The sequence below is a fragment of the Sceloporus undulatus genome, chromosome 1 (genome assembly GCF_019175285.1).
Source record: "Sceloporus undulatus isolate JIND9_A2432 ecotype Alabama chromosome 1, SceUnd_v1.1, whole genome shotgun sequence".
Lineage (NCBI taxonomy): Eukaryota > Metazoa > Chordata > Lepidosauria > Squamata > Phrynosomatidae > Sceloporus > Sceloporus undulatus.
In genome coordinates this window covers 47,255,728-47,275,426 of record NC_056522.1, presented here as the reverse complement: position 1 = coordinate 47,275,426, position 19,699 = coordinate 47,255,728, and the positions used below count along the sequence as shown (strand labels likewise).

Sequence of the window (19,699 nt, the reverse complement as noted above, 5' to 3'; positions counted from 1 at the left end):
ATGTCCAAACCTTCTTCTATTATTATTATTATTTTAAAGCCCTTTGCTTGCATTCAAGAAAAGAGGAGAAAGGGGGTGAAAAATTATTCTTATTCTTATTATGCAGCCCCCTGCTTGCATTGCAATGCAGAAGAGGAGAAAGGGGGAAGAGCAGCAGCCTGCCTCTGCTCTGCTGCTGCTGCTGCTGCTGCTGCTGCGTTAGGTAACCGCCCCGCCCTCTGAAGCCGCCCGCTGCGCTTGTGCCTGCGGATGATGTCATAAAGGCGCCTGGGCCAATGGGAAAGCTCCGCCGCTCATTCCATTCTCTTCCCTCGGCTACCGGTCGGACGCAAGGGAAGAGGCCATTCATGAATTTGGTGACGTCATAGAAGGCAGGGGGCGGTGCCCGCCTGCCCCCTCCGCCTATAAAAGGGCGCTCCCGGAGCGTTCGCTGCGAGTCGGCTGGGTGGTAGGAGGTGTAGCTTTGTATAGTGCACGCCAGCGTTTCCCTGCGTGGGTTTGTACGCGAGGCTGATCCCCGGGAAAAGGTGTACCATTGCCTTGATCCCTCTTTGTGCTTTAGATCCAGGAGGACGTGGCTCAGCCTCTTTCGTTGGGACTTCATGTCTATATTTTTCCCCCTTCACTGGTGAGTAAAGCTCTCATTGATAACTGGTATCAGTGAATTTTGTGTGTGTGTGTATATATATATATTTACTTGGCCCTGTCCTCCATTTTGTCCTACACTATGCAGTGCGTTTCTTTTTTTCTTTTTTTTCCTATGCATTATCTTCCTTATTTCAGGGTTGGGCACAGGGTGACCAGCTACGTCCTCCTTTTCCTCCCTCCCTCCCTATCATCCTTCTTCTGCCTGTCCAGGAGGAGTTGCAGGAGGTCCTACATTTTGAGCAGGACGAAGCAGCAGGGCTTTATACTAAGTTTCTCCTTGGATGTGTCCTCCATATTGCTGGGAACGCCGTCTTCCTTTGTGGAGGACGCCCTCCCCCCCCCCCCCCCGCAAGTGGGATCCATCCATGAGACTCCAGGGACAGGGTGAACATAAGGTTCTCCTTTTCCAGGGCACATGTCCTCCCTTTCCACTTCACTTCTGTCCAGGAGGAATTTTTAGCTTTTATTTTGCGGCGTGCTCCATTGTTTGTGAATGTCCTCCATTTTGTGGTGCCTTGTCCTCTTTTGTGGTGAGGACCTCTGCTCACCCTGAGCAAAAATCGGGCTTCTTTTGCCTTTGATTTTGCCCCGAATTGTCTTTCCTCGCAAGGTGGCCAGACGTCCTCCTTTTGCGGGATGCGTCCTCCTTTTCCAGGACCCGCCCTCCATTTCGTCCTCCTCCTGCCCAGGAGGGATTCCAAACAGTCCTCCTTTTGGAGCAAGGCAAAGAAGCATGAGTCTATCTCCAGGGCTGTTTTGAGCACGTCCTCCATTTTTTGGAGCGTCCTCTATTTTGCAGTGCCTGGTCCTCCTTTCTGGTGAGGACCTGGGGCCACCCTGGGCAGGGATGGGGCTTCCTTTGCTTTGCTTGGTCCCTCATTTTTTCTCATTCCAGGAGGATTGGGGGGAAGCTGGAGCTCTCCTGCCAAATTCCTTCAGAGGCGAGCAACAAAGGAGGAATTTGTTCTTCCTTTGTTGCTCGCCATCCTCTGAGGCTGAGAAACTGTGACTTTCCGCAGCCGAGCTGGGATTCGAAGTTCTAGTCCAATGCTCAAACCATTACGCCGTGATAGTCCTACAAAGTAACTTTTCCAGTCCTGGATTGAAATGCAGTGGCTGTGGGAGATCTGTAGACCCAGCCTATGGCACCTCTGGAAGGGCTGGACTTCAGTTTTCCCCCTTCTCCTAAGCCAGCTTGAATTTGGGACTTGAACTCAACCACTAATTCCAGTCATGCCAGTTCTGACCAACAGTGGCGCTCTCCCCTAGGCTTCTTTGATGGTTGCCCACCCAAGTCCTAACTAGGCTCCCTTCTGCTGAGCCACCGAGATCAGAGGAGCGCTTTTCTTGGATGAGTTTGGGATGTGCTCAAGTTGCCTTTGCAGATCCCCTGCATCCTCTAACCTGGGAGTTTGGGGTTTTAGAAAAGTCTGAGTTTGAAATAGGGTTGCCTGCTCCAGCGGGTTAAGGGCTTAGGGCTGCAACAGGGGCGGCCTGGTCTCTGTGTGTGTGTGTGTGTTTTGTGACTTTTTCTGCACTTTTGCTCCTTTCCAGAGACTTTCCGGCAGCTGTTTTGCGGCAAGCACTTTTGTGTCTTTAAGTCTGTAGTGTGTGTCTGTGTAGGTTTCTTTCCTCCTGGGGCCTGATGCCTGAAGAAAGAAAAGGCAACTGCCTTTTCCTTTTTGTGCAAAGAGTTGCCTGGTGCTCCAACATACTACAATTCCTAGAGTCCCATTACATTAAGCCATGCCTGTTAAAGTGGTGTCAAACCGGATAATTTTTGCAGTGCCGATGAAACCATTGTCAGTTTCTCTTCCCCTCTGTTTTCCTGAAGGGATCCAACAGAAAGAACAATTTTGCAAAGCAGGGAAACCCAATCCTTCTCGGAAGTGGTCTGGTGCTGCTGGGCAGCTGCTGTCTTTCAGGCCAGCAACAAAAGGCAACTCCTGTTTCTGCCACTCTTCTTTCTTTCTCCCAAGGAAGTCCAAGGCTGTAAGAGTCCACCACTTTGGTCTCTGACGGATGCCTTAAGAGGCACCTAAGGATCCTGGCTCATTTTGTAAGCTAAGCAGGGTGAGCGTAGTGCTTGGATGGGAGACCAACAACAAATACCAGGGCTAAGGTTCAGACTCCAAACTTTGGTCCTCCAGCTGTTTTGTAGATCAGCTCCCAAAAGCCCCTGCCAGGTTGGTCCAGTGTCGGGCATTCTGGGAGCTGAAGTGCAAAACAGCTGGAGAACCAAAGTAGGAATTGAGGAATGGTGTAATGGTTTGAGCATTGGACTAGGGCACTGGGAGACCAGGGTTCGAATCTCCTGCTTAGCCATGGAAACCCACTGGGTGACCAGGGGCAAGACACACTATCTCATCCTCAGAGGATGGCCATGGCAAACAACCTCTGAAGAAACTTGCCAAGAAAACCCTGTGATAGGGTTGCCTTAGAGTTGTTGTAAGTTGGGAATGACTTTAAGGCAGAAAACAAGAAAATCCAATGAAATCCATGGGATTGCCATAAACTGACAGGCACATACAACACAAGGATTTGGGGTGGGATTTGTGGTTCAGTGTAACATTTTCCACCTCTGGGCTCTGCATTTGAAAAGAGGGCTGCAGGGCAGAATCACCAAGACTCTTAAGAAAGGCATGGAAGTTGTGCTTCACATTTTTCCAATTCAAGCAACCAGGGCTTCCTTCCCTCGGTGTTTCTTTCCTTGCCTCTCAAATCAGTCTGGTTTCTTAACTATTAGCTGGCTGGTGTGAAAGCTGTGCCCTCACCTTCCCTGGATGTTTTGGAGACTGGCCAGGCATGTTTAAAGATGCTTTAAGTATTTTTCTCCCATCTTCTGGCAAAGATAGATTGAAGGAAGCAGCATATTTTAAGGCCTGATGCATGAATAAACTTTGAATACTGAATGCTTTCATAATGAGTATTAGCAGCATAAATGTCCTTTGTTGGCAGGTATGGAAAAAAAGGCAGATTTTTGCAGAGTGTAATATATAAGAAAAGGCGGTGCAGCTTCCGAGAAACTGAGAGCAGGGAGAATAGAGGCAAAGCAAGCGCTGTTCTTGAGGCCTGTAAGCTGAGCTAGGGTTGACAAGCGTCAGGATCTTTAGCAAGTGGTAACTTCTGTGTCTCTGGTGTATTTTTGTGTACAAACCACACTTTTACTTGGCAGGGTGCTTCTGATGTTCATAATCAGTCCTACTTGCCAGATTTCACAGTTGTTCTCTGTCCAGTTGTTAGTTCAAGGGACAGGGATCTGCCATCCTGAGTGAGTGTAAGTGCCTCCAAGCTGCCTATTAATTTCATTGAGTTTTCTTAGGCAAGTTCATAGAATGTTCTTAGTTTTTGAGGTGGTTAGTCAGTACCTTACTCTGAAATAAGCATACTGTATGTGGTATTCAGACTGAGTACTAGCCAGGGCTGACTCTGCTTAGTTTGCAAGACAGACAGGATCTGGTGCAATGAGGCTATTTAGGCCCCTCTGCTTGCAAGGATTCAGCCAGCTAACTGTCCATTAGAATTAATTTTGTTTTTCTTCCCATGTGCAGACATTGAAAGAGAAGGGGGCTGATTACTTATCATCTGTGCCTTGCAGTTCTCTTGCAAATGAATTCAAATCATAACAGTTTTGTGACATACATACATTTTTTGTGACTTACATATATTTTTCTTAACTTTCCCAAATTCCAGCAGGCAGGGGTGGCCCAAAACATTTTGCTATCAAAGAGCACTCCACCATCAGACTGTTGGTAAACTCTTGAAAACTTTTCAGCAGCTTTACATAGTGTTGGTCCTGTGCCTCTGTGCCATTTCTTACTCTCTGTGAATAACAGGACTTGGAGTAACAGAGAGATCAAAACAGTTTCCTTCAGAAAATTTTCAGGATATATGGAAGCAAGAGGGAATTAATCTGACAAAATGCTGAACCTGTCTAGATCTAGAGTATGCTGCATGAGGCTGATCCTGCTTAATGTAGGTCTCTGAGCACAAAAACTAGGTTGATGCTGCAAATAGGTTTATTTAAGGGTAGGAAGTCTATTTTTGTTCCTTGTTACTCTGGTCTAATTAACAGAGTGGATGCTGCCTGAAAAAGGATTTGTTATTTTTAGATGGATCTTACACAGGTGCCATGTATGTTGATAGCTTGGTTATGTTGTTTGTTGTTGTTGTTGTTGTTGTTTGACTTCAAGTCATTTCCAACTTACAGCGACTCTAAGGCAAAGCTAACATTGGGGTTTCTTGGCAAGGTTTGTTCAGAGGAGGCTTGCCATGGCCTTCTCCTGAGGCTGAGAGTATGTGACTTGTCCGTGGTCACCCAGTAGGTTTCATGGCCGAGGAGGGAATTGAACCTTGGTCTCCAGAGTCATAATCCAGTGCTCAAACCACTACATCACACTGGTTGTCTTGATCATGATATAGCTTGTTCTTTAAGTGCACCAGTGATTTCTCCTCACTGCATGATCTGGTTTATTTTTTTCTCCTTAAATATTCCCTTAAAGCTTTTCCCTCAAATCTTAACCTTGAAATTCAGCATCTCAAGCTTGTCAAGTGTCTGTTGATAAACGCAGTGGTAGGTCAGGTCAGAAAAGTCTCAGATGATAGTGGTTAGAATTTGGGAGATGAAAAGAGTGGATGCAAGCAACTTTTAAAAGTCCTGTGCCTGGAAATGGAAATGATATCAACATACTCTGAAATACAGAAGTTACAGGATATGTATGCAAATCTACTTTTGCTTTCAGAGTTGATTATACCGGAAACAATGAGTGTGAGTGAAATCTTATTCCCAACACCAAAATCTCTTCAGCAGAAGTTACAGAAATAAACTGGAAGGCCCCCCACCCTCACAAATTATGCAGTTGAGTTTCCTGCATTTGAGGAAATTGCAGGGGTCAGCACACCCGGAGTGCAATGGATGAGCCCTCAAAAGCAGGGCAAATAAAATTAGTTCAGTAAACAAAGGGGCAGCAATCCCAGACAGAACTTGGTGAATTTACATGGCCACTGGCTATACAAGCTGAGGGAGTTGTAACGCTAAAAACTAACTTTTCCAGCACTGGATTTAAATGCAATTGCAGAGAAGATCCTTTAGATCCAATTCTGGAAAAGTTGGACCTCAGTCTCCAGGCCATGCTGATGGGATTTGCACTCCACCACCTCCAGAGGGCAGCAGGTTGGAAAATGATGGATTAAGATTCCTTGCGTTTTAATACAAAGGGCAGTACAAGTTCCTCTGAGGTGCAAAGAAGCTGACCATTGACCTTTACCATTACAGCGATTTCCAAAAAGCCTAAGAGTACAGTCGTTCCTCCTTATCTACAGATTCTTTACTCGAGGATTTAACCATCCACAGTTTTAAAATACTAATACAGTATGTGTATGACAAAAAGCAAACCTTAATTTTGCCATTTTATGCAAGATACCACTTCACTGTGCAATTGTATTTAATGCGACTTGAGCAGCCATGGATTTTGATATCCACGGGGGATCCTGGAATCAATTCCCAGCGGATACCAAGGGCCCACTGTATTTTGTTGTTTTGTGGCTTCAATTTAACCAATTTATGGTGACTATCTCATGTTTTCTCGGCAAGATTTTTTCAGCTTTGCCACTGCCTTCCTCTTAGGCTGAGACTAAAAGTCCCAAAGTTATCCGTTGGTGGTGATTCAAATCCTGGTCTCCCAGAGCACTTGTCCAACACTCAAACCACTAAAACATGCTGGCACTTTATCCAACTAAAACAGCAACACTAAGGTGTTTTCAGAACCTATAAAGCAGAAGCAAATTGTAGTGCTTGAGCAGCCTGTGGACCCATGACTGTTTCTGCTGCCCTTAAGCCAGATTCTAGATTTTCCAGGCCGCCTTTTTAATGGCCAAAAACAAAAAGGATGAATTGCTTTCCCTAAGAATCTCTGGGAGTGCCAGATTATCTTTTAAATAAGTTGTATGATGCTCCCCACATTTTAAAAGTACTTCCCTCCCCTTCCCAAACCAGACGTTAACCTCTGGCCACTTCCCATCTCTTGGTATGTGGCCTCTGAAAACTGGTCTCCAAGGCTGTATCCACACAGCAGAAATAATTCAGGTTGACACCACTTTAACTGTTCAATATTAGGGAATTGTAGAAGGGGTTATTTGATGTGGCACAAGAGCTCTCTGACAGAGAAGGCTAAATGTCTCACAAAACTACAGTTCCCAGAATTCCATAGTATTGAGCCATAGCAGTTAAAGTAGTGTTAACCTGGATTATTTCTGCAGTGGGGAAGCAGCCAAAGTGTAATTGCCCACCTCTGTTGTAAAGTATGAGATGCAAGGTCATAGTAACTGTAGCCTTAGCAACATGAAGTCCTGCTTGTTAATAATACAGTCGGCCCTTCTTATACACAGATTTTTTTATCCACGGTTTGAAAATGTTAACAAAAAGTATAAATTTCAAATATCAAATCTTGATTTTCCAATTTTTATAAGGGACACCATTTTGCTGTGTCATTATATTTAATGGGACTTGAGCATCTGCAGATTTTGTTATCCACGGGAGATCTTGGAACCAAACCCCAGCGTATAACAAGGATCCACTGTATTTTAGATTGCCTGGTGATGGTGGCAACTGAATGGGACTGCTAACATCTCAATCTCTCCACCTCTTTTTCCAGCCCTGATTATTTGAGATCAGTTGACATGACTGAGGTGATGAGCGCTCCATCTATGGACGAGATTGGTTTAAGCCCCCGCAAAGATGGCCTATCCTATCAGGTAAGCTTGCTCTGCACCATAGAGCACTGTTAGCTGGTTGGGATTAGGTGGTGACCCTTCCGACCAACTGACCTGTTACTTTATTCTTAATATTTTAAAACTTCTGAGAGAGGTTGGAGTGCTTCCTTGAAAAAAAGAAGCTAACCAGGCACCTGATCCTTTCTACTATTACTTTGGGAGTAAGGCTCATTGACTTGAATGGGGCTTATCCCAATTAAATATGCAGCAATTTAATAGGGACAGGAGGTTTAATGGGTGACATACTAGACAAATTCAAGGAAGCCAAGTGTATCAGTGTCAAATACTCATTATGGTTTAATGTGTTGATCATGGAGGCAATATGCCTCTCTATAGTAATTGCTAGGGAGCATGTGCAAAAGAGTGCTGCTGTGCTCATGTCCTGCTGTGGGGCTAAATATTTGCTTGGCCATTGTGCCAATGAGAGAATGGTGGTTTAGGGAGGCTTTTGGTCTAACTGCAGGAATGTTACATTCTTATGATTTACTCCTGAACAAACATATTCAGCATGCAAAAGGATCTTGTAACACTGAGATTAAGAAACTGGTAGCTTGAGCTTTCATAGACATACTTAGGGTTACATCCAGCAGTTGTATTTATTGTCACTTTGCAGTAAAAGCAGATGGCTATTTTATTTGGAGTCACTTGGCTTATTTTGTCTTTATCCTGAAAGTGGTTGATAATGCTGTATTCAAGCAGAGAAAAGGGAAGCTGTTTTATGTTCGTTTCTGTGGTTCTCCTTCCTCACCATTTGACAACAGAAAAAACTATATGAATCTAACTGCTGCATGGTGACTTGCTACTTAAGGCTGATTTTGCCATACTTACTTGACAAGATCATAGAATCATAGTGCTGGAAGAGCTGCAAGGGCCACCTAGTCCATCCCCCTACCAACTGACTACACAACTCATGCATGAGAAATGAGCAGCCAACCTCTCTTGAAGGACCTTCCAAGGAGGGTCTACTACCCTCCAAAGCAGTTTATTCCACTGACAACCTGCTGGTAAAGTCAGTAAGATGTTCATAATCTTTAGTCCCTTTTCACACAAATAAGCTTCTTATTGATTTAATCAGAATTAAAATAATTTTGAATGACTTACTTGAAAACTCTTGTTTTACTCCCATTGGTGCTTTGACAACAGCCCCCTTTTAACATACTTTTAAGATGTTAAAGTCAGGAACCATGCTTATTCTCATCTGCCTGTGTCCTTGCAAATCAAACACACTGGCTACTAATAAATTGTAGTGTAGATAATGAGTTGTGTTAACCATATGTTAATACTCTCTAGACCAGTACATCTCAAATGTGGACCCCCAGATATTGTTGGATTGCATCTTCGAAACTCTGGCCATACTATCCAAGGACCTGCAACACACATTAGAACATTGTCTCCATTTCTAGCATCCATGTGAGATTGACAGGGATTTCTTCTAACGTGAACATGAAAGAATAGCTAAAAATCCATATGTGAGCTGTCAACAATTGTTGTTGTTGTGTGCCTGACCCTAAGGTAGCCCTGTCATGGTGGTTTGTTGGCAAAATTTGTTTAGAGGAGGTTTGATATTGCCTTCCCCTGAGGCTGAGAGCATGTGACTTGCCTAAGGTGGGTTTTATGGCCAAGCTGGAAATTGAACCTTGGTCTTCAAAGTCATATTCCAACTCTCAAATCACTACACCATGCTACTAGCATGGATGAGGTTAAAATGGTGTTGGAGGTTGCTTTGTGCTGTGCGTTGGGATAATTCACCTATCACCCATCTTAGATAGAACAGGGCTGATTACAGGCTTGCAGGAACTCTGTCCCTGAGCTAGAAACAGAAAAACGGGTATCAGCCTTATTTCAAGGGGTACAGAAATCATCAAGGTGAGCCCTGTTGCTGATCTAAAGCTAGCAAAGCAGCTTTTCTTTTTATTAGACTACCACAGACTGAAAGAAGAAACAAGTGGAAACTTTTCAGAATTGCTGTCTCTTGGTGGCTTGCAGCTGTTCTGCTGGTTTGTGGTTCTGCATTAAGAACTAGACTGGCTTGGAGTGCTTGAATTATGATCCCTCCTATTGCACTACAGTGGGGACAGGTGGGAGGAAGGGAGCATTTCTCCAGTCACCTTTAAAATGTATACATAAAACAGCTGACATGGCATAGGTCATTTCCAGATGTCAGCATTCCCAGTCATAGCAGCTGCAAATCACAGAGTCACTTATGGACGAAGCACCTGTTATCCTAGGACTTTTGCCCTATCATCACATTGAGTAGGCAGGCAATATGCCATGTAGGTTTCTGATATGCCAGTTAGCCAAAGAAAATCTTGGTTGGATGCTCAGGTGCTGCTGAATGTAATGCCTTTTGGGCTCTAGGCAAATGCCTTTTTTTAAAATTAAGGTCTTTATAGTTGATGTTTATTAAACAGGTGAGAAATTTATTGTTGTGTGCCTTCAAGTAATTTCTGATAAGGCTACTCTAGGTGACTGTTAAAAAGCAAAACTATCACGAGGTTGGGGTTTTTTTCTTTTGTTTTTGCAAGATTTGTTCAGAGGGGATTTCTCTTTTCTTTCTTCTGAGGTTGAGAGAGTGTGATTTGCCCAAGATTACCCAATGGAGTTCTCATGGCTGAGTGTGGATTGAATCCTGGTCTCCAGTCATAGTCTAGTGCTCAAACCACTATACCACACTGGCTTTAGAGATCTTTAACTCCCCCAGTTTAAGAAGAGCAGTGGTGGAAATTCATCAGAAAAAACAGAAGAGAAAATTATTTACTTACTCCACATTTCTTTGTTAACGTCTCATAATGTATTGGAGGGGAGAAACAGAGACTGGATGGCCATCTGTCGGGGATGCTTTGATTTAGATTTCCTGCATGGCGGGGGGGGGGGGGTTGGACTGCATGGCCCTTGCAGTCTCTTCCAACTCTAGGATTCTATGAAATGTCATCTTGGGATGTTTTTAAGTGTCCTGCAAGTCCTACTGAGGTATTAACACTATTTTTATGCAATTTGGTTTCCACAAAATGGTCAAATGTTCCTATGAAGGCTTCATTCATTTTCAGCCTATTATGCTTTACTACTTTTAGTATGGGATGACTTGTTATTGTCCTAGTTCTTTCAAGTTATGCTTACTGTTTGGAAGTGCTTAATTGCCTTCTTGTGCATTTCTAATAAAGGACTTTGAAACTGAGGCTGCAAAGGACTAAAGCTCTTCACTGGTTGGCAAAACAATGACTTGACTTGAAATTTAAAAAAAAAACCTTGGAATGGAAATGAAACAATATGCTTAACTTTAGATGCAAGTGTTTCCTATTTCTAGTCAAATTGCCCTGAACAGCTGGTAAATAACTAAATCCAATGATTCAGAAGAGAACCAGAGCATTCAAGACTGGCTCTTGGCAGAAGTAGCTCAAGCAGTCAATTGACACAGCAGTATTTTTCAATTAGTTATATACAGGTCCAGGAGTGGCATCCCAGAAGAATGCCAAATTTGCAGCGGATCATGGGGTGGATATCTTTCAGTGTGTGTTTTAACAGCATCAAGAATTGTCCCATAGCTTTCTTCTGTGAGTAAATGATCTTGGGATGTATTGCTTCAACTGTATGATTTCTTAGCTGCAAAATATTGGTGGAGGGTATTTCTGAACTAGAGTTTGGCAAGTCAATTTAGGGGACTGTGGTTTAGAAGTTTCTGACCATCATGTGGCCATTGTTGCCAAGTCCAAAAATAATTTCCCCAAGCTCTAGAATAAATGGTGTGTAGGGAAATGTTTCATAACCTTTGACTCACCTAAGCGAGAAAAAGTACCAGCTATGTTTTGTGATGTACTTGGCACACTACCTGTATTTACCATCTAAGTAAGAACACAACAGAACCTGAAGATTTCTTGTAGGATGCATTTGGCAGCATATGTAAGCATTGTGTTTGAACCCAACCATACTAGTGGCAATCTGAATATGGCTGCACTATGGCAAAATTGCTTTTTAAAAAATGGGTTCAGTTATATGGACAACAAAATAGCCAGTGAAAGGGCTAAGTGGTTATTTTTAATCTCCCTTCAGTAGTATTGGTCTCTTTATTAGCCTGGCTCAGTTTCCTTCCAGCGACTTTTGCTGCAGCCCAGTCCTTCTAGTTCATATTCAAGAGGAGGCTGACATACAGTAAGCCTTTTTGTGGTTGCTAAAATATTTTCCACTGCTGGTGCCAAGTTCAGTCAGATCTAGAGGAAGCAGAGTTGAGTTGGGGGATGGGGGGAGAGACCAGGCACAGAAGAGGACCATCTTTAGCTTGAAAGTTTCAGTTTCATCTCCTTTCTGGGTTGTCAGGCAAAAGAAGTACTTGTATGGTTGCTCAAGTTGGACTTCTGAATCCAAGGACTTCAGTGTTAGGGTTGGTATAGGATTTTTTTTTAACAACAACAAAAAAAGTGTGGTTGCTTTCAAGTCTGTAGTGAGATGGCTGATTGGATATTTTTCTTTTCAAAAGGCAGGATATAAATATTCTAAATAATAATAAATTATCTGATGAAATAAGAGGTTTATAGGGATCCAATTGCATCAGAGCTTGCGGACATTGTATTTCCTGGGACTCCTTTATGAGCTAGGAGATTCTGGATACTGTAGTCAAAAAGGAATATTTCCAGTCTGTTTCAAATATTAATACATTATGGCAGCCACGAAAACCCTTTCTTCCAGAAGCTGCACCTTCCATTGTTTTAGTAATAGATGGAGGCTTGGAACAGCTGATCAGGGTGACCTTATATAATCCAACTTTCCACATACTTTCAGTATGAGCAGTTTCTGGCAATTGAGAAATAACCACACAAAGTATGAACTGATATTTGAACTAAATGAGCATTTGCACATCAGGTCTGGCATAATGTGGTGCAAATCTGAAATGGATAGTATGAGTGCAAGGTTAAGTTTCCAGGATATGCTCAGCAGTGGAAGAGTCTGTTTCTATCCAGCTTTGCTCAGGCCACATTTCTCACCCATGGCTTTCCAGAGAACCCAATCATATTATAGGTATACCTCAGTTAACAAAATAGATGTGTTCCTAGGCATTGCATCTTTAACATAACATGTGCTGGCAGCAGAAATTTAATGGAAAGAATGGGAATATGTTCCTACATCACAAAGAAGGGCAGTTCTGTGTGCTTCAGCAAACTTTTTGTCAGAGGCTTTGTTAACTGAGGTAGGCCTATATCCATCTCATTTCAAGGAAGACTGCCTTACATAAGGTAGTTGCAGTTACTACCTTGGCATTTTTAGTGTTTCAATGACTACATTATTCATCTTTAAGGATATCCCTAAGAAGCCAAGTTGGGATAGTGTTATGTGTGAGCAAACACTAAAGATGAAATCTACCTCTAGTAGATTCATTTTTTCCAAGAGGAAAGCAAAGGTTACATTCAATTGATTCCCTTTATGAATAAAAATGTCATAATGCAAAAACTCCTTTGTTCCTATAGACACCCTTGTCTTGTTTCCCTATCCGTCACATGCTGGGAAATGTGACTTCATTTATTTTCCATTGGGCCATCCCTAATCCTTGAGAGCACTTACATCTCATTTTTATGCTGCTTTCATGACTTTAAAAAAGGCATGAGTTAGTGGAAAAATCCTGACCTCTTATTGCAGCTGTTGGAGATAAGATTGTCCAGTCTATTAAAAAAACACACACACATACACACCACTAGGCACAACACATTTGAGGGATGTTTATTTAAGGAAATCATTTATTCCTTAGTTTAAAGGGGGGTGGGCGGAAACAGACAGTTTATTTTCAAAGCGGCTATTCTGGTTTGACCTAATGTACCTAATAGGACAGGGGACGTTTATTGCTCTGGTGTTTCCTGCACTGCTGGTCACTATAAGCATCATCAGCTTGTAGTTACTGTACTTTTCTTTCCTTATTGATGCTCTGGATGAATGCCAAACTATCTTGTAGTCTACATTGGGCTGTACTGAAGATTCTGCTTAATCTGTAACATACAAAAGCATAACAGTTGGTCTCATTCAGCCATGTGAGAGAGACTGTAGCAAGGGAGAGCAACCTTGGGCCCTCTAGATACCCATCTTCACCAGCGTAGTTCATGGTGAAGAAAGCTGGGAGCTGCAGTTCTGACTGTTCAACAGGTGAGATGTGAGCATACTGTGAAGTTCAGGCTTGTCCAGTCTTCTGATGACTACATCAGATGACTACTTATGTCACCCCAACCATTGGCCATCGTGGCTGAAGATTATGGACCTTGTTATACCAAACCTGGGGAGATCTTGGTTTGGGAAGGCTTGCTAGAAGAGAAGCAGAGCCATGCTAGATCAGAACAAAAGCCTATCTAATCCAACATTCTATTGCTACCTCTGAGATGTCCACTGCACATTTTTAATGTCTTGGATGATGCCAGTGGAATGAGAAATATCTGCCCTTGCCAGAATAGTGAAATGACCTATGCATACTCAAATACTCTACTTTAGGGGTGGCAGTCTAGAGGCTGTCATCATAGTCAAAGATGAGGAATCCTAGGAGTTGCAGTTCAACATCTGGAGGGCCAAATGCCTAGCTGTTTCTATGTCATTTTAGTGTGTTTCCACAAAACCATTAACTATGTATCTTGAATAAATACTTCGCATGTGAGCCATCAAACTGGGAGGATTGTTTGTCACTTTTATATAGCAATCAGATAACATAGGGTCTGTACAGATAGGCCAAAATAAAGTTGCTTCGGGTCACTTTGAAGGTATACTGTTTAAATGACACATGCATCTTAAGAGGCCAGAAGTTGTGCCAAAGCTGCGTTCCAGTCCTTAGGAACTGGAGCTTGGCTTTGGCGTAGCCTCTGGCCTCTTAGGATGCATGCAGCATTTAAACAGCATACCTCCAAAGTGACCCAAAGCAGCTTTATTTTGGCCTATCTGTAGGGGCCCATAATTCACCAAGCAGTCATCTCTTGCAGTTCCTTAGACACTGCAAGAAATGGAAGCATGCCTGTGTCTATTTCGCTGTTGGGTCAGGTATTCTGATGACCCAAGCAACATAGGAAAAAATGTATGTGTTTGCATACATGCTGGCTTGTGTGGGTATGTATGCATGTTCCCCTTACATGATTGTGCTTGAAATACAGGTAGTCCAGAAACAGTGTGCAGATTCTTGCTGCTGAAAACATGATCCATCTGAGGTTTAGAATGTATGGTCCTGCAGATGATATTGGACTACAGATCCGATTTGGCGTAGCCAGTATAGGCACTGTTAAAGGATGATGGAAGCTGTAGTTTGATAGTGGCCTGGAGGGCCATATGTTTCCTGCAATTAGAATAAAAACCAAGGAATCCATCACCTATCCCGTATCCTCCAGATTTGTTAATACAGTCCCTATCATCCTTAGCCATTGTGCAGAAGAACCTTTAGCTGTGACATGTGAGACAATCAGGCTGATGTGTTCTGAAAATTTACAAAACCTTTCCATGTCTGTGAATTAGTCAAGCTGCCTTAAAATATCTGGCAATGCTAAGTGTTGAGGAAAGTAGAAGCAGATTTCTTATAGTCCAGCTGGAAGTACTGGGTTTTATATTTAGACCGACACTGGCAGGAATTCTAAGCATATTATTTACTAGTAGAGCATGTAGAGGGGCTGAAATGATGGGAGGTAGATGGGGATAGCATGTGTGTTTGTTTGTGTTTGGGAATATGGGGTTACATTGACTTGGAGTAGTTGCCAACACATCTGACAACCACCCTCACCAGTGTTTCCCAATCGTTGGTCCTCCAGATATTTTGGACTTCAGTTTCCAGAATCCCTGATGGTTGGCCAAGTTGGCTGGGGCTTCTGGGAACTGAAGTTCAAAACATCTGGAGGATCAGTTTGGGAGCAACTGACCTACACTATGCTGCCCATTTGCCTGCTCTGGGAAGAGATTCTAAAGGCATATTTTGGTACAGGACAAGAACCCTTTCACATAATTTTTGAATATGTGGATTTGTGGCCGAATGAGAGCCATATGTCTGTGTGTGTCTTTGTGGGGGGAGGGGGGATGTTAAATATAGTATGATCAAGGAGGCTTCTTATTTGTAGATATGAATGTGATTTTCCCCCAAGAAGTAAACAGAGACATGTGTGATAATGATCTTGTTAAAATAACATTTGGAGACAATGACTCCCAGGATCCTTTAGCCTGCAGAGCCACAAAATGGGGGGGGGGGGTCTTTTATTTTGCAGTTTTCATTTCCCTGTGAGTGATATTGGGTTGGGAGTGGCACATATTTTCTCTCTTCATTCATTTTTCTCTGCCTAGTGTGTTCCTAAGAGAGTGACAGCTGCTTTTGATAGGTTTGAATGGAAATTGTGCATTGGGATGATAAGAGTTTGGAAAATTTCCATGGTAGTTGTTGGTTTCTGGGAGATGTTGTACCAAATAACTTTTCTGAGCTTTGTAGGTGCATGAAATTAAGCTGAATGTTGTTATGGTGTCCATTCCTACCTTAGATCTTTTGTTAAAAAATAAAAATCAGTGTGAATTTAATGAGAAGAGTGTTAAATCAAGCATGTGGAGGACCTACAGTCCAGTCATGATGCTTACAGGTACCTTATTTGAAAATGCCATTGTCTACCTCAAAAAGTTATAATAAAGTGAGATCAGAATGTGTACCAGAGAGTATGGTAGAAACACTGACTCTTTCAATTTTTCCCCCCCAGATCTTTCCTGACCCTTCTGACTTTGATCGCTATTGTAAGCTGAAGGACCGTCTGCCTTCGATTGTGGTGGAGCCAACAGAAGGGGATGTGGAGAGTGGGGAGTTAAGATGGCCACCAGAGGAATTCCTTGTCCAGGAAGAAGGGGATGAAAACTGTGATGAAGGAAAGAAAGAGAGCAAGGAGCAATAAATGGCACAGATAGAGCCTGTCTGTACTACTAAAGATGCAGAGTCATCTTGAAGGGAGAGAACAACTGTTCTGGAAGGTCTTTTTCTACAAAAGACATTCAGACTTGCACCTGCAAGATCTTAGTTTTTCATATTCTCTACTGAGAACTGAAGTGCTTGATGTGACAATCTCCAGCTGAAACTAACTAAGAAAGTTGGACAGAGGGAAGAAATGGCTGATTTTTTTTTTTTAAATTACTGTTGAATTTTGTTGAGGTTATCTGGGGCAGCTGTGAAGTTACAGGTCGCGTTGGTGAAAGATTAGGCAGGCAGGAAACACACTTGTTCTGAAGTGTGTGGAGAGGAAGAAATGGCTGCAAAATGTAAAAATGCAGCTGCGTTTATGTAAGGAACTGCCTCTGGTCACAAAAGCATGAGAATAGTATTCATCTCTTGAAATTTTGCCTTCTTATAGTGCTTATGTTTTTGTGTGTGTGCGTGCATGTATGTCAGGGTCGGGAGATATGATGACATGCTCCAGTGACATCACCAAGTGAGGCAGGTATTCCTGCTATTGCAGCATAGAGGAGCAATGGATCAATAATTTTCCCAATCCATGATCATATTCAGGACACAGGCAACCTCTGATGGCATCAGGGTATTTGGCATTGGCTTGCCTAGCCTCTTACACACACAAACTTTTTCCTTCTTTTCTCTCCCCCCCACCCCCCTTCTGCCACTTATCCTTAAAATAGACATTTTGGCTGAATAGCTTTGTGTAGGGCTGTTGACATTACCCAGTCCTTTGCCACTTGTCCCACAATAGCCTTGTTCATTCTACCCATTATTGAAAAGTAAAGAAGTCCAGTATGGGTGGCAGTTGGATGGGTTTTTAAAAAGACATAAGAGTGTTTTGACATAAATAATAATTTGCCTATATATTTGCTTTTCCTGTTGCCGAAGTTGCTGTTAAAACCCTAGTCAATTATTCATGTTATTGCTGTAAAAGCCCAGTTTCTCTGTTGAAACTAACAACTAAGGTTGATTTGATCATGGGCAAAAGCTCCATCAAGAACTCAAAAATTTATTCGGTCTTTGACCAGTATAGCCATCAAGAACTCATTTTTCATTCTAATATAGAAGTCAACCTGGTCCAATAGTTACCAAGAGCCTGAACAGAATTTTGAAAGTAATCTGAATATGGGATAGTATAAGTAATTGCTTAAGGAAAGCAGGCCTTCTCTTCAATATATATATATATTTTTTGAAGTGTTACTATTGCTAAGTACTGTGGAGAAGATAATGTGCTTTTTGAACATATCTGTGGGACCTATCAATGGGACTAAATTTTTCTCAAGTTCCAAATTCCCAGGAATGATCTTCCTTTTCCCCTGTTTTTCCCCCTCTCAGGAGAAGGAAAACTAATTACGTGATAAGCTAAACTTGTAGCTTTCTAGGAAAGCACCATCTGATGTTTTGGTGGAAGTTCTTGCTGCGACTTCAGAGTATGAAAGGACCACTCTGAGAAATCCAAAGCCAATAGTTTCCATTTTAATTCTGGAGACACTAAAAATGCATGTGTCACAGCCTTAACAGGATATTCAGAAGAGTTTCTTGTGTCCCTTGTTTATTGGCTCATGTATTGTTATTTTAATTTTATTTTTTCTTAGAAAATTATGGGGACTTTTTGTGTATATATTTGCATTTGATACCTCATGAGTAGTTTAAAAATGCCGATAAGGAGAGGAGTTTGCTTGTTGAAATCAGCAGGCTATTTTCCCCCAGTCTTGTCTTGCTTGTGTTTTTAACATAATGGCAATAACTTTTTAACAGCTGTGAGTCATTGTTACATGTGGTTGTGAGGTTGCAGACAACTGCGTGAGTTTTTAAAAAGTATAATAATGTAGGGATAGAGTTGGGTGTTCTTGTGTGTTCTTTCAGCAGCCAAGAACTTGTCACACATGTACTACCTGTCTTGGTGGATGTTTTGGCCTCACTGAAACTTATTTTGTGTCCTGACCTAACGAAGGTTGCTTCAAAACCAATGGATCCAGATGTTTTATGGTCTTGTATCTTTGACATCTGTTCTTGTCTTGCTTGTTCAGTAGAATGAATTGTTACACCTGCACACCACCCTCAGTCACCCTACTTCCTCCCTTTTGAAGGTTGCTTTTTTGTTTCCTGATTTTTTTTTGTCCCAGGTTTGAAGTTGTCAAATGTTAGCCACTCATAAAAAAGCAAAGAACCTTAATGCTTGAGAGTGGAAATGCTGTTTGTCTTCAAATATTTACGTATCCTTTTCTGCCTATTTTTAAAAAATGTTGCTTGTATTTCTGTCACTTTTGAATGTGGAAGAACAAAGCACTCCAGTCAAACTTCTCCTGTTGTATATTACATTCTATATTTCTGTAAAATTCTTTTTTGAGCCTCAGGGAAAAAAGCTAGCATTTTTTCAAACTACTTTTGTCACTGTGACAGTTGTAAATAAAGTTTGAAAATGCTTTCCAAACTTTTGTCTCTAAATTGTGTTCTCATGCTTAAAACTGCCCCTTTCCCACAACTTTGAATATTCAGCAACCAGGAGGTTGGACCAAGCTGTCATGGAGCATAGGAAGTTACTTTGTGGAAGTATGGTAATACTTTCCCCTGTTAACTCATTATAGTGTAAGTGTGTGGCTGTATGTGTGTATATGGAGATACCAGAGATTAGCTTGGGACCTCCTGCATGCAAAACTGACACTGTGCATCAGTGTCAGTATTGAAAGACAGAAAGGTAGAGGACATGAAACAATGGGACCAAGGGTCTGACATTCAAGGTTTTCTGCTCCCTCTTCCTCCTCCTTGGAGAATGTTGTTCCTTTGACAGCTTTGGCATCCAAAATTCACACCACCTGAACTCAGAACAAAACATTTTGACAAAACATAGACTTGTGACTAACATTGTCATAATTTTTTGTGTGATTTTTAACACATTTGCCTTATGAACAAACCAGTGTAGTTTAGAAAGCTTGCAATATGTATTTTGTGAATTTTGGTTGGCCCAATAAAAGTATGACTGTTTTGTGGATTTTGGATGTTACTGTACTTTAACAGCTTTTGGGGGGGAAATGAAAGTTTAAAGGGCTTCAGCTTTTCCTGCTATTGCATCTCCATGCTGGGAGTGGGAGAATGCACTGTCTGAATGTTTGCCTTGCTGTTAGCTCTTACAGGGTACAAATCATTGGAGCGAGGGGGAAACATGCCTTTTTGGGATTAAGCCAGTTCATGGCAGCATGAATGCTTCCAAATGACGCAGAAGTCCTGGGTACAGATCCTTTCTCAGCCCCATATAGACTCATAGGCATAGATTTGGAAGGGACTTTGAGAGTCACCTAAACCTACCAGTTCAGAAACTGACAGTGAAAGCATACCTGAGAAGTAGCCATCCCAGCTCTG

The 19,699-nt window shown here is 42.2% G+C and overlaps 1 protein-coding gene and 1 pseudogene across 1 annotated transcript; one reads left to right on the top strand and one right to left on the bottom strand.

Annotated features, from left to right (window-relative positions):
* Positions 1–418: 418 nt before the first annotated feature.
* Positions 419–17,838, top strand: LBH (LBH regulator of WNT signaling pathway). The gene is made up of 3 exons (XM_042445159.1): positions 419–628; positions 7,302–7,401; positions 16,098–17,838. Exons 1-3 carry the CDS (start codon positions 603–605, stop codon positions 16,284–16,286), a joined length of 315 nt encoding a protein of 104 aa, XP_042301093.1. The 5' UTR covers positions 419–602; the 3' UTR covers positions 16,287–17,838.
* LOC121920071 lies at positions 5,477–5,590 on the bottom strand (annotated as a pseudogene).
* Positions 17,839–19,699: the final 1,861 nt, after the last annotated feature.